Consider the following 25,537-nt stretch of genomic DNA (forward strand, 5'->3'; position numbering starts at 1 on the left):
TAGAATCGCTCTCAAACACAGGCGCCTGGGCCTCCCATGGTTTCTGGTGCAGAAGGTAAGCGCGGCTGCGCGAATCCGCCTCTCCAGTCCCTCTCCCGCTGCAGCCGCAGCCGCCTGGGCGGGAGGATCGCAGCCCTACTGCGCCCAGGAATCCCCATCACAGGGGTGACCGCCGCAACGCACATTTAGCAAAGGCTGACAACCACAAAAAATTAAAACTACACACTCGCACACAAAAGCAAACTACAGCACTCCCGTGAGGCCGCCCAGGTTTGCCTGGCAGAGGTTTTCACCTCTTTCACTAGAGAGAGGAAATGCCCCCGGCCCGCTCCTCGTAGAAGCGTCACCTAATCCCCTCAGGGTGTAGCATCATTTCTAGGGACGTATTTACCATAAATACGGTAAACCTGCTTGGTACAAGACTGAGCTACAGACGTCAGTGCCAGTTACAAAGAAAACAAACAACCAGCCCCGAACGCGAGCTCCTGCGCCTAAATCAGTTCCCGCCCTGAAGGGGGGTGTGGCCAAGCGTGCGGCGGTCGCTTGACTGCGTCGAGCCCTTCTCCGTCGAGTGGCGCGATCCGCCGTCATATCAGCTTATGGCTCCGGCCCCTGATTGGCTGGCGTCTCCTGAACCTCTGAGCTAGGGTTCTGGCTCCGCCCCTCCAGGCTGCGCCCGCTATCCGGCTCCGGCATTGCGCAGACCCGTACGTCTTGTGACCCCGCGGCAGCCGGATGCAAGGTGCATCTTCTCCTAGGTAAGGATGGCAGAAGGGCGGGGAAGGAGGCGGACCGGAGCTGGACCGGAGAGTAGAGGAGGAAGAGGGCATGGAGAGAAACAGTCTGAGGAGGCCCAGTTGGGAAGTGGAGAGTGCACCTGGCCCCTTCTTTTCCAACGTGCCATAGACGTTTATTGAATGCCTGTTAGATGCCAGGCACGGGGTAGGAGCTGGGGTATAGGGCTCCTGCACCGACCCGTAGCACAAACTGGCGGTTAAGTGGACACCCTGAAAACCCAGGCTGAGAGGGCTGTGATGGGGCGGGGCGAGTGCGGGGCACTGGGCACTGCCTTGAGCTGGCCCCGGCTTGGAGGGAGGGGCGTTGCTGCCGGAGACTAGTTAGTGGCTGCTTCTCGGTTAGAGGAGGAATCTCAGAGCGAGAGGGGGCCTGGGCGTGAAGGAAACTGACACGGATGGACGTGAAGAACGTGAGGAACGGGAAATACTTGTTGGCTGTTGCGGATCCCTTATCCAAGGGAAGTCTGTCCACTGAACACTAATGCTTTACTTTGAGACGAATTTCCCTCTGTTCTTGGAGGAATACCTTTTCGTTTGTTTTTTGAGGAGCAAAGGAATTAGGCTGAAGAACTAACCATTATCTGTGACTTCTTGAACATTGCCATTCGAACTTCAGTTAGTGGAACATAATTAGGGTGGGGCGGGGGACAACAATCCACGGTTTGAGAAGATTAGAAGAAAAGGGAACTAATTTATTACGTTAGCTTCGTAGAAGGAAAAATCATGTCTACTAGCATTCCTGTGTAATAGCAGAGTAAATTTGGAGGTAATATAGAAGAAAAAATTACTTAGGTCAAGTTTCCAAATTGGACAGTTTGTGGTAGCTGGGTATTTTTAGCCAAAACTTGGTAGCTTACCAAGTCTTTGCATCACCTTCCTTTTTTTTTTCTGTTAACTTTGTAATGATAAACACCTACCGATAATAAGTACATGCCCCTTGATATTTAGAGAGTACTTTTCCATTCATTATGTATTGTAATTAATATTGGATACTCAATTCCCCAGCTGCATATATAATAATATACTGAGAAATAATATAATGATAAGTAAGTGAACAGACTCTGGAGTATACATAGCAGCTGTTACTTGTTACTGAACAAGTTATTTAGATACTTTTTACCTCAGTTTCTCCATCTAGAAAATGGAGGCTATAGACTACCTACCGCATAGGGTTATGCTAATTAAACAATAGAATACATGAAGCGCTCTTTAAATAACACTTGGTTCTTAATGTTAGCTATTAACTATACTTTTAAGGTCAAGTAAAGTAACTGTAGACTCAGTTATTCTAAGCCTAATTTTGTTTTACTGATAACTATGTTTTAAGAAAAGTTTTGTTTTTTGCAAAGGTAAAGTAATATTTACTAAAGGTTCTATTTCTGTCAGGGTCCTCCACTTAGGGTTTGTGGAGCCCCTGAGTCCAGCCCTTTAAAATTATATGAGCTTGTAGGATCACTGAGAATTTTAAAAATTGAAGAGTCGAAGAGATGAGAGTGACAAAGAGGAAGTAAAGCTTGGTTAAAGTCAGTGGATTTAGCATTTATCACTCAGTGACCTTGGGCAAGTTAGTTGGATTTCTGTGCCCAGCTTCATCTATAAAATAAGGATAATATTAGTACCTAAGTCTTGGGGCTTCTTGAAAGGGTTAAATGAGTTAATGTTTACATTACCTAGTATATAATAAATATTAATATTTCTACTATTACCAATGATAAATTAGCTATTAGTTATTTTTTAAAGAAAAGTCAAATGACACTTCTTTATGCACTTTTTTTTTTTTTGCTTAGGTTAAGGTAGTTTGGACTTAACTTTGCCTTCCATTACAGTAATAATTAAAATAACTCCTATTTATTGACTACTTTCTCTGTGTCAGATGATGCCCCAAAACTATGTACCTAGTCTCTGAATCGTACAACATTCTATAATGTAAATATGTTACTGCCAACTTATAGATGTGGATTTGAATTTAAACTTCAAAATTTGAATTGCAGTTTTGAAATCATATTGCTATTGATTTCAGAAAATTTTATGTTAGATGTCAATGTATTCATGAATACCTACTTACTACATTCAACAAATAGAATAAATTGAAACCAGAATTCTAAAAACACTTAAACCAGGTTTAATTTCATAGTATGTAAACTGTATGCAGGTTGACTGAGGTACATTTCTCCTCCCTTCCAGACACTGGTTTACTGTAAGAGCAGTTACATACAGAGAACATACAAATTAATTCAATTAGCATGATACCCAGGAAAAAGCAAAATTAAAGAGTTTTTTTAAGTTAAGGATTGAGATTTTAAGGTTTTTACTTACATCTGGTATTAAAGATTGAATAAAGAAGATTCTTTGTTAATGTTTCTTTTTGTCTGCATTGTACTATCTCAGGTACTATATGGACTTGGGGCTGTGTGGCACCGTAGGTAACGCAGAGTAGTCCATCAACTCATATCAACCTTTAGTGGGGTGGCAATATCCTTTTCAATTGTTAGTTTCTTCTTAATGTTTCCATTTCTTGGTTTTACTTACTTAGTGTACTTCCCCTGCTACATTGCCTGCCTTGACAGCCTCTACCCCTTATTACTTATGATCCCAACTACTAGGATCATTGTTGAATTTCAGATTCCTATTTGCATGTAGGCTCCTGCTTATGTCAGCAGCCGAGATGAGCCACAGGCAATTAGATTTAAGCCCCATGCTGACCCCATCATTCCTCACCTACCCCCATCCGTGTCAAACCCAATCTATTAGCTCTCCCAATAGTCCCCTTTTTCGTTTGTCTGACAATGGAGTGAAGGTACAGTCCCCCCAACTGAGAAGGTATATTAAGACTGAAGAATGAAAGCAGGCAACTTTATTAATTATAAAAGAATTAATTGTATAGTAATTTACTTATGGAAAGATTTGGTTGGAACGGACAGACAACCCAGCACTCTATGCATATTATTCTCCACTGCTAGACAGTTGTTATAGTAAATGTTTTTTGGTACAGCTGAACTGCTAATGACTGACAAGACAAAGGTACGAAGAATGTAGTAGGAGCCAGGAGCCATAGCTCCTTGCGGTCTTAGGATGGATAATTGCTTACAGTTGACACCAGCATGTAGTTTGATAAAGATCTCAGCTGCTATGCCCGTCTGGCCTTCACTGACAGGAATCTTTATGGCTACATTGTGTAAGGCTATGGGTCACAGCTAATTGCTAACTATGAGGCTTTGGTGCTGGCTGAGACTAGTTAGGTCAGGGTTCAGAACACGTGTACTAACTAGAAAGATATCAGGGCACACAGATATGGAATCAGCTCTTTTTACATCTACACCTGTACAACATTATAGTGACACCATCATCCACTCAGGCAAGCTAAGAACACCATAGTCACCTTATATTTTTGTCTCTCTTGCATTCCAGTATCTAACCAGTTATCAAATCCTATGGGATTTTTTACTTGCTAAATCTCTGATGAATATGTCTGTTCTCTCACCTTCTTTGGTTTAGTCTACCGCAAGAGCAACCAAACTAGTCTTCCTGCTTCTCATCATTCTCCATATTCCTAATGGAATGGCTTTTTTGAAACATGGGTATGACTATACCTCTTTCCTGCTCAAGTATCTTTGATTTCTTCCAATCATGTATGGAAGTCCAAGTTCCTCACCAGGACATCAGATCCCTGCACAGTCTAACACCAGTTTCTGTCTACCAGGCCTGTCCTTGAGCACTTTCCTTTCCCCTGTATCCCATCACCCTGTTGGTCACCCAGTGGCCACACCCCGTGAACCATGACTGTCCTTCAACCTTTCTGTGCCTTTGCAGTTGTTGTTGTTTGAAGTGGCTGTTCCTGACCTTTGCTTTATGGTAATGTCCTTGAAAGCCCAAATCAAATGTTTTCATTATGTGCCTTCTACTGTAAGCTGAGGTAGTTGTGTTGTCTTTTCTAATTTCATAGAATTTGGTTATATACCTTTATTAAAGCACTTGTCATATTAATATAATTATTTGTTTCTGTACTTGCTTTACCATTAAGATGGATTTAGATAATGTCTTTTTTAATTATATTTTCTTGATTATGCTATTACAGTTGCCCCAATTTTACCCCCTTTGCCCCCCTCCACCTGGCACTTCCCACTCCCTTAGGCAATCCCCACACCATTGTTTATGTCCATGGGTTGTGCATATAACTTCTTTGGCTACTTCATTTCCTATATTATACTTTACATCCGCATGGCTATTCTGTAACTACCTATTTGTACTTCTTAAACCCCTCACCTCTTCATCCATTCCCCCATACCCCCCTCCCATCTGGTAACCATCAAAATGCTTTCAATATCCATGGTTCTGTCTCTGTTCTTGTTTCCTTAGTTTGTGTTTTAGATTCAATTGTTGATAGGTATGTATTTATTGCCATTTTATTCATAGTTTTTATCTTATTTTGCTTAAATAAGTCCCTTTAACATTTAATATGATAATGGTTTAGTGACTATAAACTCCTTTAGTTTTTTCTTGCCTGGGAAGCTCTTTACCTGCCCTTTGATTCTAAATGATAATCTTTTGTAAGTAGAGCAATCTTGGCTGTAGGTCCCTGCTTTTCACGACTTGGAATATTTTTTGCCAGTCCCTTCTAGCCTGCAAAGTTTCTTTTGAGAAATCAGCTGAAAGTTTTATGGGAACTTCCCTGTAGGTAACTAACAGGTTTTCTCCTGCTGCATTTAAGATTCTTTCTTTATCTTTGATCTTTGGCATTTTAGTTATGATGTGTCTCAATGTGAGTTCATCTCTTCGGGTTCATCTTGTTTGGGACTTTCTATGCTTCCTGGACTTGTATGTCCATTTACTCTACCAAGTTAGGGAAGTTTGCTGTCACTGTTTTTTTCAAATAGATATCCATTTCTTGCTCTTTCGTTTCTCCTGGCATGCCTATGATGCGAATGTTGGAACGTTTGAACTCGTCCCAGAGGCTGCTTGAAACTATTCTTGTTTTTATTTTTTTATTCTTCTTGTTCTTCTGATTGATTTCTGGGTTTGTTTGGTTTGTTTTTTTTTTTTTTTTTGCATCCTTACATTCCAAATCATTGATTTGATTCTCAGCTTCATCTACTCCACTCTTGATTTCTTGTAAATGGTTCTTTATTTTAGTTAGTAAATCCTTTGTTTCTAACTGTATCTTTTTTTATGCTGCTGAGGTCCCCACTTAGTACCTTGAGCATCCCTATAACTGGTGTTTTGAACTTTGAATCTGATAGATTGCTTATCTCCATTTTGTTTAGTTCTTTTTCTGGAGTTTGATTTTTTCTTTCATTTGGACCATGTTTCTTTGTCTCCTCATTTTGGCTTCTCTGTGTTTATTTCTTGTATTAGGTAGAGCTGCTATGACTTGCTGTCTTAGTGGCATGGCCTAATGTAGTAGATGTCCTGTAAGGTCCAGAGGTACAGCCTCCCTGTATCACCCAAGCTGAGTATTCAAGGTTCACCCTCCATGTAGGCTGAGTACTCCCTCCTCTTGTAGTTGAGCCTTGATTGCTGTTGGCAGGTCAAAGGGAGGGATTTATCCAGGCCAGTCAGCTGCAAGGACTGGCCGACACCACTGACCATCAGCCTCTGCCCTCCCTGGAGGATCAGTTGTGCAGGGGCAGGATGGTGGTGCCCCGATGTGGTTTGTAGCCATTCAGTGGGTGTGCTGGCTCTGGGTTTTCCTTAGATGGTGCAGGGCAAGGTCATCCACCACCTGTGTTCTGCCTGGGACCACTCAGCATGAGCTACAAAACAGTCTGAGATGGCTGTTACTTGTGCTGGGCTTAGAGATTCCCAGGTGAATCTAAGCTGTGAATCTAGGCTGGCTGCTGCTAGTGCCAGGCCTAGAGCCACTTAGGAAGAGGTATGGGTCCTAGGAGCTCATTGAGGCCAGTGGGTGCTTGTTTGAGAGGATTTAGGAAGATGTGAAGGGTGAGCCACAACCAGCCATTCATATGGAAAAGTCTCTGAACAGCTTGGATGGACTCATAATTTGGGTGGGGTGGAGCCTCAGGGAAACACCAGGTCAGGGCAAACAGTATGAGCTAGGTTGATGGAGTCTCAGATATGGCCCTCACTTGATGTCTCTGTGGCTCTGTGGGGGAAGGGCTCAGAAAAGGAATGATGGCCTCTGCTCGCTGTTCCGTTTGGGAGAAAGCTGTCCCGCAGCTTTCACCCTGATGCCAGACAGTTCCTCCCTCTATGTCTGGTGCCTTTCAAGTTGCTATCCCAGTGCTAAAGCTCAGAGGAAGTGAGTCTTAATTCTGAATGCAGGTCTATTAAGAGGAACTGCTTGGGAATCCAGCAGTGTCTTCCACCAACCCAACCCCTGCTGGTTTTCACAGCTAGAAGTTATAAGGACTTATCTTCTTGGCACTGGAACCCTGAGCTGGGGGGCCTGGTGTAGGTCTGAGACTCCTCACTCCTGAGATATCCCTCCCGAATTTTTATCCACTACACGTGGGTGTTGGACCAGCTTGTTCCACGTCTCTGCCCCTCCCACCAGTCTGGATGGATATGTTTTTGTTTTTTATTCCCTAGTTGTTGGACTTCCATTCAACTCAATTTTTGAGAAAGTAAGGTTCTAAGTAATGGTTGTTCTATATTTTAGTTGTATTAAGGTTCTAAATATATATTTAGTTTGTTTTTATATATTTATTGTATATTATATATTATTATATATTAAATATAATGTTTTATATATTTATATTATATATGTTTTTATATATTTAGTTTGTTTCATATATATTTAGTTTGTTTTAAGGTTCTAAGAATGGTTCTATATTTTAGTTGTAATTTTGATGTGGTTAGATGATATCCTTTTAATCTTTGCATGCTCATTACCTAATGTAGTGTGAGATACTTAATTATTACTTGAATGAATTAACAATGCATAATGAAGGATATATGTCAATATCCAACATTTGGTATTAAGTAAAATTTTCTTTTGGTGACAAAATGAGAAAGAATGCTTGCAACCCATATCACAAACAAGGGGCTACACCCAGTGAAGAGTTTTAGATTTGACTTTAAGAGACTAAAATCCCAGTGGAAAAATGGGCATTGTGAATATTAAACAGATAATTCACAGAAAAATACATAAATTATGCATTTATGTATTTACCTGTTAATAGGTAAAATGATGCTCAACCTCACTCATAATAACGTAAATGTAAAATAAATATGCACTGAGATATCATTTCTTTGCTATCAGATTGATGAATATCCCAAAGTTTGATAATATTCTCTTGCTAAAGTTGCAGGGAGATAGGCACTTACTGTGGGCTTGCAAAGTACTAGATAGTACAACCCCCATGAGGAACAATTTAACAATATTTACTAATGTCACCAATGCAATTACTCTTTGGCCTAGCTCTCCTGCCTGTGGAATACCAATACATGGTTGAATAGATAACAATGTCACACTCCAAAGTCTGGAAAGCCCTATATACCAAAAGTTTTTTGTTTTTTAAAATTGGGCACTTAAAGCATTTAATGGCAAAGATTGACTCCAGCTGATTGATGTTTGTTCCCATTGTGTTTTTGTGCACCTACCAGATACTCCTGCCTCTACTTTTTATGTATACTATTTTGTTGCTTTGTGTTTAATTGTATGTGAAAATACAAAAAATAGTTAATAGTAGTCCTGTGAATAGCAGAATGAATGGAAACATCTGTGATTAGTAATAGCACAGAAAATAGAGCCATCCTAACACCTTGGGCATGGTGTGCTTGTGAAGTAGTATACTAAAGAAGACAGTGTAGAGACTACCACCATGTGACTTAAAGAATAGAAAGACAGATTGTGGATGTTTTACACTGATAATGAGGACCAAGAAGTGATGAAAAATAAGAAACTGCTGCATGGGACAGAAAATGAAGATCCTAACCCTATGTTGGTTAAGAGAATTTGACAATAAGGAAGTAAATAAATGCCACTGATTGCTTTGTTGATCGTGAAACAAGCTAGAATATATCATGAAGAACTGCTCCTGAAGATGAATGTTAGGATTAAGGAAGGATTCAGAAATTTAGGAAGCAGCATGGTTAAAAAATATCTGAAAATCTTGTGAAAACTATTCTGTTGATCATGAAGTAGCTAAACATTACCTTGATGAATTTGCTAAGGTAGTGTCTAATGAAAATGTGAGTGCTGAATAAATATTCAATGATGATGAAATAGTTCTATCATTGTATTATATTCCTAAAAAACTTTAAACCACAGGAGAAAGAAACATGAGTGCTCCTGACACATAAAAAGTAAAATTGGCAGTGATTAGAAAAAGCCAGCTTCTAAAATGTTTGAGTAAGTCCCACAAAATACTTGAGAAATCTTCAGGCTATTGGTGCAAGCTCTATGCACACTGGACTGGAAGACAGTTGAAGATCTTTAATTATTTCTAGACACCTCTTTTGTGTATTCTCCTTAACTTTTTGTTAAAATAATGTGTTAGCACTTACTTTCCCCCCACTATGACTGGAATACAGCCTTTTTACCAAGGTGTGTTGTACTCTGGAAAAGCAAGTGTTTGTACTGCTTGCAATAGTTAACAGAAACAAGAATTAAAACTTTCTCTAAGAGATCAGTCCTAAAGATCTTGTTTTCAAAACTGTTAATGCTTGAAATGATGTTGAGAAAATCAGCATCAATAAATGCGTAACATTGTTGCTGACCATGAGGTTTGAAAATGAACCTGCAGATAAAGATTTTACATCTTACATCACCAATGAGAAGATGACACCTGACTTCATTAATTACACTATGTACTTTATTGGCCCAAACCATAAATAAGTCAGGAGACTCTGGCAGGAAGAAATGAGCATGATGCTTCTGTTTTGCATTTCTTGGGTGATGGAGAAACTGCTGAAAGACTGTTAAACACACTTAAGCATGAAGAGAGTCATGACTACATTAATGGTGGTGACAGCAATGGCTACAGTGTGGCCCAAACAGGAAAACTGCTGAAGGCATTATGGTAAGCAATTAAACGACAACTGGTTAGGCAAAAATATGTTGATAAGGCAGATGACACTAGAGAAATCTTCTCAGAAGGCCATCTTGGGTAGTGCTGCTTTATCTCTTGAGAACCCTGACCCTGGCCCATCATCAGTGCCTGACACTATGCTCATGGACCCTTCTCTCTCAGGTACTCAAGCAGCCAGCTCTCATGAGAATTCATTACATGTATAAGCATACAGACTTGCTTAGATAATTAACTTTGGTATGTATTTGAAAGTTTACTGGATACTTTCCTTGAAAAATACAAGTAATGAAGTACTATTTTAGTCTACCAATTCTATATTTATTACTACATATATAATTACTACATGAATTACTGCCATACAAATGGACTGTAACAGTATTTCCAGTGTGTATCCATTTAATGTGAATATTCATTGTCTAAACAAATATGTGTGTTTACTAGCAGGGAGATGTTTTGACCTTTGAAAAGTGTAGAAATTCTGAATTCTCAAATACATCTGAAATGTTTTATGAAAAAAATAGGTAGACATGTACTATAAAGAAGGAGGAGGTGATGACTTCCAGAATAGTAGAATAAGAACTTCTGGAAGTTTCTTTTTATAAAAGCAACAAAATACTGACAAAAGTTGTCAAAATCAACTTTTTTGGAAATCTAGAAATTAAAGATTTACAACAGTCTTAGGAAGGTTTGTTCTAGAAAAGTGGCTGAAACTCAGTAAGAACAGAAAGCTTGGTGGCATTTTCACTTTCCCTATTCCCATGCTCCCTTCCACCACTGTGTGGTAGCCTTGGAAACTTAACAGCCTTGCAGCAGCAGGAGCTGTGAACCATAGCCTCCTGGCAACCCTGGAAGGGGCAGGACAGGTTTGTAGTTCCCCAAAAAGCTCCAACCCAGAAAATTTTCACTTATTGATTTCTCTGGCAGTTCTCTGAAAATCTTGTTTCTCAAGGTTTGTCTTTATTTGATCTGGCTTAGAGTTTGCTTTGTGTGAATAATTTTATCCCCAGGGTTTTTGTTAATACCATCTGTGGTGATTGCTTAACATCACAGACATAGGACACAGTATTGACAGTTGGCACTACAAGAGCCTGGTGAAAAAACTTAAAAGAAAACACTGAGGAATGTCCATAGGAGGCTTTTAAACACTCTGAAAGTTTATTGGGAATCTGTAATGATTTCCACGAGAAGGGTTGTGCATGTACCCCAGAAAGATGGGAGTCAAGGCCCTAATCTCTCACTCCTGGCTGAACTTGCTGGTCTATGCAAGCAGAAGGGAAAGGTAAGTGAGAGTTTTGCACTGCCTGCAGGAGCAGTCAGAGCATTGCCCCAGTACACAGCTCTTCAGCAAAGGATGGGGGACTTGTTGGTACAGTAGTGTCCAGCCTTTTGGCATCTCCGGGCCACACATTAAATACATTGTGACACATAATCATCACAAAAACAATCTCAGAATGTTTTAAGTAAACTTACAGTTTTGTGTTGGGCCACATTCATGGCCATTCTGAGCTGCATGTAACCCGTGGGCCACAGGTTAGACACACCTGGTTTAAGGCATTGAAGGAAATTTGTCCAGTCCTTAGTGAGGAGAGACTTCAGTAGTAGTTTTACCGAACAGGGCCAGGGGGGTACAATATACTGTTACTGAAAGGGCCCCCCACTAGGTTCGTTATGCCTGCTGCCAGAGGAAAGACGTTTCTCAATGCCAGAGATTTGTGAAAAGGAAAGGAAATGTTTATTTAAAGCTATATAGACTTAAAGTAGTAACCCAATGTCTTCAGTAAAATATTAAAGTCCTTTAGGATACCCACAGACACACAGTCCTTCCTTCTCCCTCTGCCCTAACCTGGGGTACCATACCTCAGGAAAAGAAGTAGAAGTCCATGATTTGGGCTCCCGGCACCATCAGCTGTGTCGCTGCCAAGATCTCCAGTTAATCCAAAGCCATGTGGGACTTTCTCATGGCCCACCAGCAAGAGTTCTTTCACCCCTTTTCTTTCAGTCAAAGTCTCTCCTGCTCCCTAAGCCATGTGGCAAAAGGGAGCACCCCAAAGCCACGTGGTGACACATACCAAACTTCTCACCAAAGTCGAGGGGGTACCCACTCTGCCAAAGCCACGTGGTTCTCCCCTCATGGCTGCCGAGTCTGAGTTTAAATCCCCGAGTCAACCTTCCTCTGTACCCCCATTTCCGACCCCTCCTATAATCAGTTACACCTGCCAGCATTCCTGTATCATTCCAGGTTTACTGGGCTGCCATGGTAAGTCTGGGCAGGTGTGGCCCCATGTCATGGAGCCAATCATCTCCAAGCTCTCATGAAGGCGCTGTAACCAGGGGGAGCTGCCTCCCAGTTACATCTTGGGTGGAAGTCACTTCCATCCCCCTGGCTCAAAGCATGGCCACAGCTATTTAACATATCTATGTAACCAGTTAAAGGTTATAGATATGTTAAATGACCATGCCAGAGGTTAGCTGCAAAGCCGTTGCTGTAAAAAAGAGCTCTGCATGTTCCTGCTCCATGTGTTCCTTCCCCCAACTCACACCTGTGGGGGGGAGGGGGGAGGACATCCTATGTATCTTTCTATTATTTCCTGGACACCTTGAGTTCTGGACCCCATTCCAAATCCCTATTTGCGGCCCCCCTCTTGGCTGCACCCTGTTACAGTAGTACACAACAAAGAATACAGGTGTTATACCTTTAGTCTGGGAAAGTCACTTAAATAAACAATAACAGCAGTGTGAAACCCTGAGGGACACCCATGGGAAATCTGATTTCCAGAGCTGCCACATTGTTATTTAACATGTTCTCTTCTCTACAAAAAAATTATGGGACACAAAGGAACAGGTAAGTATGGCTTACACAGGCATAAAGAGAAAAGCAGTCAGTCGAAACTATCTTTAAGGAAACTCAGATTTATTGGACAAAGACTTTAAAATGGCTACTCCAAATATGTTTAAAGAACACCATCTAAATAATTCAAAGAAGGTATAAGAACAATTTCCTACCAAATAGAGACAATCGGTAAAGTGAGAGAATATATATTTTTTAAGAACCAATAAAAATTCAAGGGTTGAAAATGTAACTGAAGTTTAAAGTGAACTATCAGACTCAATATCAGATTTGAAAGAAAGAACAAAGAATCAAAGAACTAGAAGATAGGTCAATTGAAATTTATCCAATTCTGAGGAACAGAAAGTAAGAGTGAAGAAAAATTGGACTTCTGGCAAGATGGAGGAATAGGTGGACGCACCGTACCTCCTTGCACAACCAAGAATAGAACAACAATAATTTACAGATATAATATCTCTCAGAGCTGTCAGAGGATTTATCTGAATGGAAGTCGGACAGCCAAGAAGTTGAAGTAGACCCGTACATCCAGACTGGTAGGGCAGTAGGGGGGTGGGAGGAGGAGAGAGGGGGAAAAGGTATAGAGAATAAGTAGCATAGAATGTAGGTTGAAAATAGATAGGGGGAGGGCAAGAATAGTACGGGAAATGTAGAAGCTAAAGAACTCACAAGTATGACACATGGACATGAACTAAAGGGGGGAACGTGGGTGGGAGAGGGGGTACAGGGTGGAGGGGAGTGAAGGGGGAAATGGGACAACTGTAATAGCATAATCAATAAAATATATTAAAAAAAAAAGAAAAATTAACAGGGCCTCAGAGACTTGAAGGATGCCATCAAGAATACCAACCTAAGCATAATGGGATTCCCAAAAAAGAAGAGGGAGAAAAATAATAAAAAAGGTTATTTTAAGAAATAGTGGCCCAAAACTCCTTAAATGTGTGACAAACGTTAATCTACACATCCAAGAAAGTTGACAGTATGGAATATGAAGCTTCTTATGGGGGTGATGAAGGTGTTCTGAAGAGGAGGGTATTTTTTAATAATGATGGAGAAGTCTTCAGAATACATTGTTAAGAGAAAAGAATGTGACAGTGTGTATAACATGTCACTTTTTGTAATGAAGAAGGGAAGTAAAATTTGTGGTTTGGGCCAACATTTTTAAATATTGTAAGGATTCATAGAAAACTAATAGAAGTGCTTACCTAAAAGGCTGGAAGTGAGATGTTGATTGTGGTGTACAGAGATATGTATGGAAGTGAACCTTTTCTCTATATCTTTTTATATCAATTATTTTAAACTACATGTATGTATGATTTTTTAAAAGACTTTTTAAATTCATTTGGGGGTTTAGTGGGGAATCTAGTAGGGGAAATAGGCTATACATAAGTAATTAATTTTTTAGTCTTTCAATTTTATTTCATAAATTGATGTTTGTTTATATGGCCAAATATGTAACGGATAATTTAAATATTTGAAATCAGTATGTGTAGACATTTTCCAGATTGGTTTTTTGTTGTTGTTCAAATGTTTCAATCATAAATAAGAGGGTTTTTAGAATATTGAATACATGTTCCTCTATAAACTGTGCAAAAAAGAATAAGGGAGTAGCCCTGACTGGCTCAGTTGGTTGGCATCATCCTACAAAGCAAGAGGTTGATGGTTCAATTCCTGGTCAGGGCATATGCCTGGGTTGTGGGCCAGTCCCCAGTTGCAGTGGATGTTTCCCTTCTCACATGGATGTTTCTCTCCCGCTTTCTCCCTCCCCTTCCCTCTGTCTAAAAAGAAATAAATAAAATCTTAAAGTTGTTTTAAAAAATAAAAGAAAATTAGGGAGTAGATAAAAATATTCTAGATTCAGTGGTCAGTTTACAAAAGCTGACCATAATGTTGCTGTATTGAGTAACAGATTTATGAAAATAGAATAGACTTATTTACTGAATTAACTCAAGTTTTTTGAAAGTTTAAATATCTTGGCCAGGAGTTGAAAAACTTTGCTTTTAAAGGGCCTAATAATAAATATCTTAGGCATTGTGGGCCAAACTGCCTCAGTTGCTAAATCTGGTCTGGAGAAACAGCCATACATAATATATAAACATCAGGACATAGCTGTGTTCCAATGAAGTTTTTTTGTTTTGTTTTCTCTCTCCTCTCTCTCTTTTGGCCATGGACCCCCATTTCCTAGCCCCTGACCTGGAGCATTGCTTAGTGGGCAGAGGAGTAAATGTATTCTAATTCTTACCATGAATATGTTTCCCTTTCTCTGTCAATGAGAGTGGCCCTTTTTTCTGTTATAAGATCATCCCTGACATCTATGTTTGTGGAGACAACATAGTTACCTTTTAGGAAATTCATCTTAAGTTTCAGCACTAAAGCAGAAACTCTAAAATACAAGTTGGGTTTTTTTTAATATTTTTTTGAGAAGAGAGAGGCTACTGAAACTTGCAGCTAAAAGAGCAAACCATTTGCCTGCGTACCTAGTGCTCTGCATCCCACCTCTTTATTATGGTCCATGTTGCCCTAGGATGTAGTAGAAAGGTACACCAAGATAGAATTCCATCTAGAGGCCATGGATCAGCTAAACCTTAGAGAAAGTCTTTCTAGGTCTCAGTTGCTCTAGCTGAGCTTTGGTGCCCCCATGTATAATTCAAAGACATTGGACTACAGATAATATTTAAGATCTCTTCTAGCTGTAAAGATGGCACCTCGGGAGTTCTAATAGGAGCAGACTACTACTATACATGCTTCTTAAAGCTGGAACTTCACATATAGTTTTCTGAGAAATTTTTGCTTTGAGAAATGTCAGTGTGAGTAAATAATTGTTGCACATGTTTATCCTTTAGGGGCTAAGATGGATCTTGTACTCAGTGCTGCAGATTATTATGTTTTTACACCATACGTCTATCCAGACACCTGGCCAGAGAACAACTTCTTTCGACAAACTATTAGTCTCCTGATTATAACAAATCTTGGTGCTTATATCCTTTATTTCTTCTTTGCAACACTGAGCTATTATTTTGTCTTTGATCATTCATTAATGAAACATCCACAATTTTTAAAGGTAAGTGATTTTCTTATTTATTTTTAATTACTGTTACAGTAAAAATAACAATATAATGAATTTGTGAGCTATTCAGATTAAATTGATTATAAACATTAAATAAAGTTTTTGAAACGAGCCCCAAATGGGTTCTATATTTTTCGAGCTAATCCTACTTTTTCCTTAGTTTAAACAAATAGATGAATCCATTCCCCCCTCACCACTAAAAGCCTGGTATGTTGCTCGTTACATAAATAAGAATTTCTTTGCTAATAGCGATGAATAAATAAATGCATACATTTATGTAGTTATTTTAATGTATGACCCAAACTGAACTATATTTTTACTATATATACTTTTCTTTGACTAGCTAGAGGATCAAAACTCAGTAGTTTTAGGTTGTTTACAGTCATTTTTCTATTTCAGTTACTTCTGCTTGTCAAATACAAATCTCAAATACAGGTCTCCAAGGACTGGAAGAAAAAGGGTGAAGGATGGAAGATTAATTATGAAAGAAGTGGTTATTCAGTAAATAGAAATTTAGACTACAGATTTTGTTGGAAGGAGAATGAGTTTGAGAATTTAAAATATGTATTGTTTTTGTTCAGTACAAAGGAATTTTTTTCTTTTTTTCTTACATACCCATTCCCACATAATAACATTTTAATAGAAACATTTTGGAAGTAAGCTCATTAATATAAAAGGGATTCTAAAAATCCACCTCCAAAAAACTTTATGCTAGTTTTGTTTAATAGACAGTTTGTGATTTTTAAGTCTTGGAAATTTCATTTTCAGAATCAAGTGTATCGAGAGATTATGTATACTGTGCAGGCTTTACCATGGATGAGTATTCCCACTGTTTCCTTGTTCCTGCTAGAATTGAGAGGTTACAGCAAATTATATGATGACATAGGAGGCTTTCCACATGGTAAGTAAGCAGAATGTCAGTCACAGGCTGGTTTTCCTAAAGAACCAAATCAGTTTTTTTAATATTCTTCAATTTTTTCTTGTATGCACTTATATCCTGCCACATATATGCATTTATTTAAGTTTATCAGTTTTAAAGTCTATTTTAGATGAAATTGTATCTGTGGAAGATCAGTGAGATCAGATATAAGCCTTTGCATTTGTTTCCTGTTACCTGTATTGAATTCAAACTTCTGAAAAAAAAGTAACTCAAGTAGTACATAACAGTAATGGAAAATCAGAAGATATAGATTTTAATATCAATTATTTTTCTACCTAGACACTGTAAATCTTTTGATGTCTGTCCTCTCACTTCTCTACGCCTTGTATGCTTCATTATTTACATTACCAAAATGAAACTTTACTATGCATACTGGTTTGAACTCTGATTATTTTCTCTTAGCAATATATATGCCCATATTTTCATGCCTATAAATATTGGCATTATGTAGTATGTTAGTAAAGTATCTAATTTTTAGAACTTTAGATTGTTCCTTTTTTGTCTATTATAAACAGCCCTAAAGCAACTAAACTTTTTGTGAAATTCTGAAATGATTCCATCAAGATACATTTCTGGTATCTAGTATTAGAAAGTAAGAATAATAGTTAACATTTGTGAGTATTAATGAGTACCAGCTATAGTTTTAAGTTTTTCACATATATCAATTCATTTTATTGTACATCAGTTCTGTGAGATAGGTACTATTATGCTCCTTTTTATATGGGTTAGTAAATTAAATTAACAGAGAATTTTAGTAACTTGCCCAGGTTTCTCAACAAATAAGTGGCAGATCTGCATCAGCACCTCTGCTTTGTAAGTAAGAGATTAGTTAAAGGAGGGAACAAAAATCACTCGTTTAATTCATCACTCACTAAGGTGATGGATTGACTAGACTCTGAAATGTAATGGGATAATGAGTAAACATAAAAGGAGGAAGGGCATTCTAAATAGATGGAATAGTGTAAGTAAAGGTACAGAGGTAAGATATTTCAGGATGCTGGGAGGACATCAAGTGAACCAGCCTGGGTAGTGCAGGAACAGATTAGGTTGACAAGATCAGAAAGCGTCAGGTCACTGAGTTAATGCTCAGTTTAAGGTGTTCAGTGGAAAATAAAATTCTAAGCAAGGACTTAATGTATAAAGATATGTTTATGAAGGAAAGTTATTAGAGTTATTCTCAGAGATTGAGTAATAAAGATGCTTCAGGAATATTTTTTTTCTGTTTCCTTAATATCTTAATAGGTTAAGAAATATTTTAGGTGGGAGTCTTCCTAGTTTTTGTATGAGGGAAATGAGTAAAGAAGCAGATTCCAGAGTCAGGGGAGATTAATTTGTAATGTATTTAATTAGCCAAAACAGAGAGGGTATGGTTTTGAGTCTAGGGTCATATTTTGTGTTTAGACATGTACAAAGTAAATGCTAATCCTGGAGGCTGAGTCTTAATTCTGCTATGTACTGTTCTCTCCTCCAGGCTGGTTTCACCTCATTGTTAGTGTCCTGTCCTTCCTCTTTTTCACTGACATGCTCATCTACTGGATTCACAGAGGCCTGCATCATAGACTTGTCTATAAGGTAGAGCCATTTTTAGGGGGAAAGATGACACATTTCAGCAGCTTGTGGTTGTAAATTCTATTCTCTATTTCTAAGAGTTTTCTCTGTATTGAATACCACCATAGTCATGACAAATAGTGGGTATGTTTTGTTTATATTTTTTATGAGTTCAAAGGGTTTATGCTAACATTTTACTGTTTGGGAGTAAGGGAGGGCATTTTATAAAGTGATTTAGTCATTTCAAAGGGATTTTTTTAGTTAAGTCATTTCCAAAACTTGAGTGTGAAAAGCTAAGTTGATGTGCAGTGTGTGCTAATGGTGTTCTTTCCTTCTGTAGCGCATACATAAACCTCACCATATCTGGAAGATTCCTACTCCATTTGCAAGTCACGCTTTTCACCCTGTGGATGGCTTCCTGCAGAGTCTACCTTACCACATATACCCTTTTCTCTTTCCATTACACAAGGCGGTTTACTTAGGTTTATACGTCTTGGTCAACATTTGGACAATTTCCATTCATGATGGTGATTTTCGTGTCCCCCAAATCTTAAAGCCCTTTATTAATGGCTCAGCTCATCATACAGACCACCACATGTTCTTTGACTATAACTATGGACAGTATTTCACACTGTGGGATAGAATTGGAGGCTCATTCAAAAACCCTTCCTCCTTTGAAGGGAAAGGACCACTTAGTTATGTGAAGAAGATGACGGAAGAAAAGTACAGCAGCCATACAGGAAATGGTTGCAAATATGAAAAATTATCCACTGAAGAGTTGTCAAAGACTGAGTAGATTATTGCTGAATTATTAAGTATTTTTAATAAGAAAAATAATTTATACACAGCCAAGAGACATAGCAGGAAAATGGTGTCATTTGAAAATCAGCATTGCAGGAACTGCTGAAGAATGATCATAATGACAGGTGAGGGGTAGATGCTGTGAACACGATGATTTTAACCTCGTTCTTAAAATACTAGATGTTGGTCTAAGGGACAACTTGTGTCTTTCCATCCAGCATCTCTGTAATTTGTATAGCCTCCACAACCATTTTTTAAGATAGAAAATAAATTATTGAGGGGACTAGGTTATGTCCTTTTGCCTTAATCTACTATATTCATTAAGAAAAATTCATTGTGCTTCATAATACCAAGACTAAGCACCATAACAAAGAAATAATAGTGTAAAGATGGTTCCTTGTTTCAGGAATGGTTATGTCTTTGGTTTTGCTCTGATTTCTTCAAGTGGATACATCAGTGTGAAGAAATATACTAATATAACATATTAGCGGCTTTGTAAATGCCGTAATTAATAGCAGTGTGATTAGATTATCACTTCCTACACATAGGAAGCTTATTCTCTGGGGACATTGTTAAACATTACATTTTACTGATGAATAAATTTAGGATTTTAAAAGATTCTAAAATCTTGACACTATCATAATTTAATTCTGATCTGGGGTTATTTAAAGATGTTGATGGTTATTGTTGAAAACAATTATTTAATAAGTATAAAAATATGTGAATCTGAATATGAAGTAGCCCCCCTCTTATTTGTGGGAGATTTGTTCCAAGACCTGCAGTAAGTGCATAAAACTGCAGATATATACTTCCAAACCATATATATACAACATATATACACACACAACATACACACACAGTATTTTTTTCTGTACATGCATAGCTATGATAAAGTTTAATTTATAAATTGGGCACAGATTAACAACAGTGACTAAATATTACTGTAGTTATAAAGGAAATTTGATGCTCAAATAATATATTTGACACTATTGATTTTTTAAATTAAGTTGATGCACTGCACTTTGTTCTATGTATTTTGGGGAAAATGAAATGTATACTTTATATGAAAATCTTACCATGGAAGCTATTCAATATTTAAGATGATAACCATTACTGATAAAAAATGACATTTTTCATATGATTCACAGGGAAGTAACAAGATGTTCAATCAGAATTTTCTAATTTCTCACACAACCCTGAAACCATATATGTCAAAGATCACAAGATAAAATCAGTTCAGTTTTGAAATATGAATGGCATGCATTGCACTGAATTAATTTTACAAAATAAAATATCCATTGCAACTATTCATTTTGGCTGAATGCACTGCACTTTTCATTTTTCAATGTTACAAACTTATAATTTTCTATTATCAGGAATGTTTAGGCCTGTCTCTGAAGATTAGTTTTGAAATATTCTCCCTCTTCTCTGCTCACTTTAATATGAAACCGCAGCCCTGACCAGTGTGGCTCAGTTGGTTGGACATCATCCTATAAAGCAAAAGGCTGCTGGTTAGATTCCCAGTCATGGCACACACCTGAGTTGTGGGTTAAGTCCCTGGTCAGGGTGTTTGTGAGAGGCAACCAATTAATGTTTTTCTTTTTCATGGATGTTTCTCTCCCTCTTTCTCCCTCCCCCACTCTCTAAATAAAAATATATAAAATCTTTAAATAAATAAACCACAGAAACGATGTGGGTTGTCAAAACTGTTTTAGAATGTCCACAAATGCTCAGTGTCAAGGGGAGAGAGAATCACATTTTTTTCACATTTTTACTAGTGTTTTAGCACTGAGTTTTATGAGACTAGTCATAAAACTTAATATTTGGGATCCAGATGAAATTATTTTTCCCTTTTGGTTGTTGTTACAGTATTTGTCTTACTTAAATACACAAGGTAGTAATTAGTATTTTTAACTGGTAAATGCATCCGAGTACTTTTCAGTCACCATCCCCAACCCCTAGTACTCCACTTTGCCCAAGAAAAAGGGAAATTAAGAAGCAAATTTTGTTTCTTCATAATAATGGAAGCTAATATTCATTGAGCTTTTATTCTTGATCAGGCTCTGTGGTAAGTACTTGACGTGAGGAAACTGGGTTCCAGTTATGTAACTTTCCCAAGGTTATTTCTCTCTTGTACATTTCAATGTGGATGTTGCTGGTCACCGGGCAGCCTTCCACAGTCAGTCTGAGTCCCAGGCTCCTTCCATCTTGGGAAACTGCCTTTTCCCAGTCAGTTGAAGGAGCACACAAAAGAAGGAAAAGCATATGTGGAAAATGTTTGGGTCAAGCGTGGTAATCATGCATATGTTCCTTTGGACAAAACTCAGTTATGTGGCCCATCTAACTGAAAGAGATTCAGAGAATTTGGAAACATGTCTAATTGTATAGCTGGGAGACTGAGTAACCAGTTTCTTAAACAGTTAGCCAGTCTGTCATAATCTTACAATTTATTTCCCTTTTTTGAGGGTTCCAATGAAGGTATTGAAGAGATAAATACACTCAAAATTATCTCAAGTTTTCCTTGTCCTAGCTGCCTTTGTGTTAATTCCATAACTCCAATTATGAATGTTAAAGCTTCCTCTAGATTGTTACTACTGTGTAGCTAGTAGAAAAGAAAGGGCATAATTTATGGAGAGAAGGAAGCTTCCTCAAAGGTAATCAAAGTAGTCTTGGCCCTCCCACCATTTTTCTTAAACCTGGTCTTATTGAGTAGTACTAGTTAAACAGTTAGAATGTGGGATTGTTCTGTTTTGTTCTTGTGCACTACCATTGCAGTCTTCTGTTCTCCATTAAAGGAATTCAGGGAACATTCATTGAACTGAGTATCTAATGTCCCTTCCACAGGAATATCAAGTGAAAGACATTTTCCCTTGACTTTGAAACCTTTTATACTTATAGGATAGGAAGGGAAAACCAAGATTACATTTTCCACTCTTAGTTAAAAATTGGAACATGGAGGTGGTACAGAACCCAGAAACCTTTCCTGAATCCTTAGCTTCCCCTGTGTCTGTCTCTCTCCCTGTCTCCCTGTGTCAGGATGTTGTGATTACCTACTTCTCATCACCTGGTGTCATTTCTTCCAGCTTCAGAAAGTTAGCAACAGATGTGGGAGAGAATCATAACCAGTGTTCAACACATGAGGTTTATAGGGCAGGCTGATTATTTATGTAGAGATGATGTCTGGGAGGAAGATGAAAAGTAGGGACACAAATGAGAGCAATTATATTTGGGATTAACTCATGGAAGAAAAATCAGTTGCCAAGGAGAGCATGACAAACACGATGTCCAAAGAAACAAACCAACTAGAGGGGAAAAAACTCCCTTTCCTTATTTTCCTAACTTCAAATTCAAAACACTTGATAAGCAGTCTATGTCAGTATTGACTGCTGTCCATCATCTAGCATTGTTATGTATACCATTTATTCTAGACCCCCAAATTCCTTAAAAGTAGAGATCATGTGTGAATCATGGTTGTATTAAGCCATGTGTCCTTACAGAATGCCCAAAACATGGTTGAGGTTCAATAAACACTTTGCTGAATGAATTAATGAAGTGGTAGAAATGCCATTCTCTTCAATAAATATTTAATGAGCACCTACTAGGTGTCAAACACTGAACTGGGTGCAAATATGTAATTCCAGACTCTTAAACACTGTTTTTAGCCAACAATTTGTTTCTCATTTATTCATTAGCTGACATTTGCTGTGTGCCTTGGTAGGGTGGTCACAAAGAGAGCTAAAGGGAAATCAAAGATAGTCCCTAGGTCAATAATAGACTCTTTCCTTTACTCAAAGTTATACCTTCCTCTGGAAATAAAACCCATCAAGCACTATGGATTCAGACCATATATGAATCCATAATATGGGTACTGATTAAAGAGGTGGTTGAATCTGTGTGAAGTTATTTTTTAAAACAGTGCTCTGGATACAAAAATCCTTGTAATTATACAAGAAATTACAAACCTAGCAGGATAAGCTACAACTTCGGCTGTACTGTAATTCATCTAGGGAACTGGAAAAGTGAAGAGCTTTGGAATTATATAGTTTTGAATCCTGACTGTGCCCTTGGCAGATTGCATGACCTTGGTTTCTCCATCCGTAAGCTGATGAAAATACCACCTAATACAATTAAACTAGAAACAAATGTGAATGGAGGCTCTTGTTCATGTAACTTGTGCTTCATGTCTCTTTCTAGGTTTAATGATCATTGTTATTATACCTAGGGTATAATTCCAGGGAGGAAAAAAAAGCCTAGATTCTTTCACCTTAAAATTGGGTAAAAAATAGGAGACACAACTATGGAAGTTTATGCGAAGTTACTTGGAGGAAGAGTACCAGTTGCCAAAGAATGTGGGCAGCCTCTAGAAGCCGGAAAAGAACCTCCAGTGCAATCTTAAATAGAAGTAGCAAGAGTGGACGTCCTTTTATTGTTCCTGATCTTAAGAGGTCATAGTGAGAAGTGCCTCTAGAGAAGCCAAAAAAAAAAAAAAAAAAAAGCAAACACCAGAAACTCACCAAGCTGGCACCTTGATCTTGGACTTCAGCCTCAGTTGCCAGAATTCTAAGAAAATAAATTATTCAGCCAAAAATAAAAAAGTAAAAATCATTAGGTTCACTAGAGATAGGGAATGCAGAAGAAAATCATATAAGTAAAACTATATGATTTTGCTAACTATATAAAATTGCTATATTAATTTACTGTAAATTTTGTAATAGTTTAAGATACCTAAATTACTTGCTTCTAAATAATTTTATTGTAAATATTGCTATAAACCATAAGATCAGTCTACAAGATTTTGAGGTAAAGAGGAAGAAACTTCCCTGAAAAGTAAAAAATTTATTAAGAAAGGCAAGATGGAAGTATTGTGTGTACTATATTGTCAGCGAGCCTTCCTGTCAAAGCAGTATTTTGGCATGGAAAGAAAAACACTTATAATTGTTTTAATTAATATTTCTTTTATTAAAATACATTTAAAGCTTTTGTCACCTCTGAGCTCAATTTAGAGATCTTATTAAGATATAAGTAAAATTTGTATTAAAATGAGAAATTTTTCATTAATGATACAGTTGATCATATACTCCTAACATTTAACATCACTTATATACTTGATTAATCATATTTTCTTAAACATTTGATAAGAGATTTAATGTCTTTGAGTCATCCCCCACTAAGGCAGACTTGTATACTTGATTTTTGCTAGCCTCCTTGACAATGCATACTTAATATACTTAAACACAAAATAGAATAATGATATCAAAAGTTAGTCATTCAACATCAAAGTATTCATACAACAGCCTTTTATTTACTTCCCATGTCATTTTGTATTCTTCCCTGTATTCTAAGATTATAATTTTGTTAACTGTACCCTTTACTCAGATGAAAACTTGGCCCCCTGACATGTGCTACCAAACAAGAAATAGGAACCCAGAAAGTCAGGGTGCACTCCATTGCCTGCACTTGTAGTGGCTTTTGTCTTCCTCTTCAGTAGGACGTTTTTTCTTTTAACCAGCTTAATGAGGACATAATTTACATACAATAAAATTACCCATTTTAACTGTCCACATCAATGAATTTTGACATGTGTATATGTAACCACTACCTCAATCAAGCTACAAAGATTTCCTTCCCCAGAAAAAGTTTATCTCCCTTTGTAATCTCCCCAGCCCTAGGTAACCACTGATCTACTTTTTGTCACTGGAGATTAATTTTGTCTATTCTAGCATTTCATATGACTTGCAATAGATGATATGTACTATTGTGTTTGATTTTTTAGTTTACCGTATTTTGAAATGCATTTCTGATGTGTATATCTATAGTTCTTGATTGCTGAATAATAGTCCATTGTATATCACAATTTGCTTATCTGAGTATTTGTTGATGGATATTTAAGTTATTTCTAGTGTGAGGTTATGAATAAAGCTACTACAAAAGTGTACAAGTCTTTGGATATATGTTTCCATTTCTCTTTGGTAAATACCTATTAGAATTGCTAGGTGCTGGGTAGATACATGTTTAATTGTATAAGAAACTGTCAAACTTTCCCAAAATAGTTGTACCATTTTTAACTCCAGCTGCTAATATGATGAGAATTTCCATTTCCACCACATTTTCACTAACATTTAGTATCCTCAGTCTTTATTTTTAGTCATTCAAGTGAGTGTGAAGTAGTGTCTCATTATGGCTTAAATTGTATTTTTCTATGACTAATGTTAAAAACCTTTGCTCCTGATTCTTGGCTGTTTTATGTTATTTCTTCTGTGAAGTATCTGTTAAGTCTCTTCAACATTTCTTAAATTGTCTTATTTTTCTTTGTATATTTATAAAAATTCTTTATATATTAGCAATAATACTTTGTAAAATATATGCATTACAAATATTTAATCTGTAGCTTGCCTTTTCAATCCCTTAATTTTGTTTTTTATTTTTAAACATTTAATTAAAAAATTATTTAATTTTGATTAAGACCACTTTATCACTTTTTGTCTTTCATAATTATTGCATTTAATGTCCCATTTGAGAAATCTTTGCCTATCCCAAAGTAAGTCAGAG

General features: G+C 37.5%; 1 protein-coding gene across 1 annotated transcript; it reads left to right on the forward strand.

Annotated features, from left to right (window-relative positions):
* Positions 1–625: 625 nt before the first annotated feature.
* Positions 626–24,921, forward strand: SC5D (sterol-C5-desaturase). The gene is made up of 5 exons (XM_045860177.1): positions 626–758; positions 15,476–15,693; positions 16,468–16,600; positions 18,111–18,211; positions 18,528–24,921. The coding sequence occupies exons 2-5, from the start codon at positions 15,484–15,486 to the stop codon at positions 18,981–18,983; spliced, it is 900 nt and encodes a 299-aa protein (XP_045716133.1). The 5' UTR covers positions 626–758; positions 15,476–15,483; the 3' UTR covers positions 18,984–24,921.
* The last annotated feature ends 616 nt before the right edge of the window (positions 24,922–25,537 follow it).

The sequence above is a fragment of the Phyllostomus hastatus genome, unplaced genomic scaffold (assembly GCF_019186645.2).
Source record: "Phyllostomus hastatus isolate PE091 unplaced genomic scaffold, TTU_PhHast_1.1 phas_scaffold_193, whole genome shotgun sequence".
NCBI lineage: Eukaryota > Metazoa > Chordata > Mammalia > Chiroptera > Phyllostomidae > Phyllostomus > Phyllostomus hastatus.

Excerpts from the sequence above, each read along its gene's own strand:
- SC5D (XM_045860177.1), top strand. The coding sequence starts at position 15,484 with ATGGATCTTGTACTCAGTGCTGCAGATTATTATGTTTTTACACCATAC. Across the intron at positions 15,694-16,467 it reads AACATCCACAATTTTTAAAG|AATCAAGTGTATCGAGAGAT; the intron begins GTAAGTGATTTT and ends TTTCATTTTCAG. Across the intron at positions 16,601-18,110 it reads CATAGGAGGCTTTCCACATG|GCTGGTTTCACCTCATTGTT; the intron begins GTAAGTAAGCAG and ends TCTCTCCTCCAG.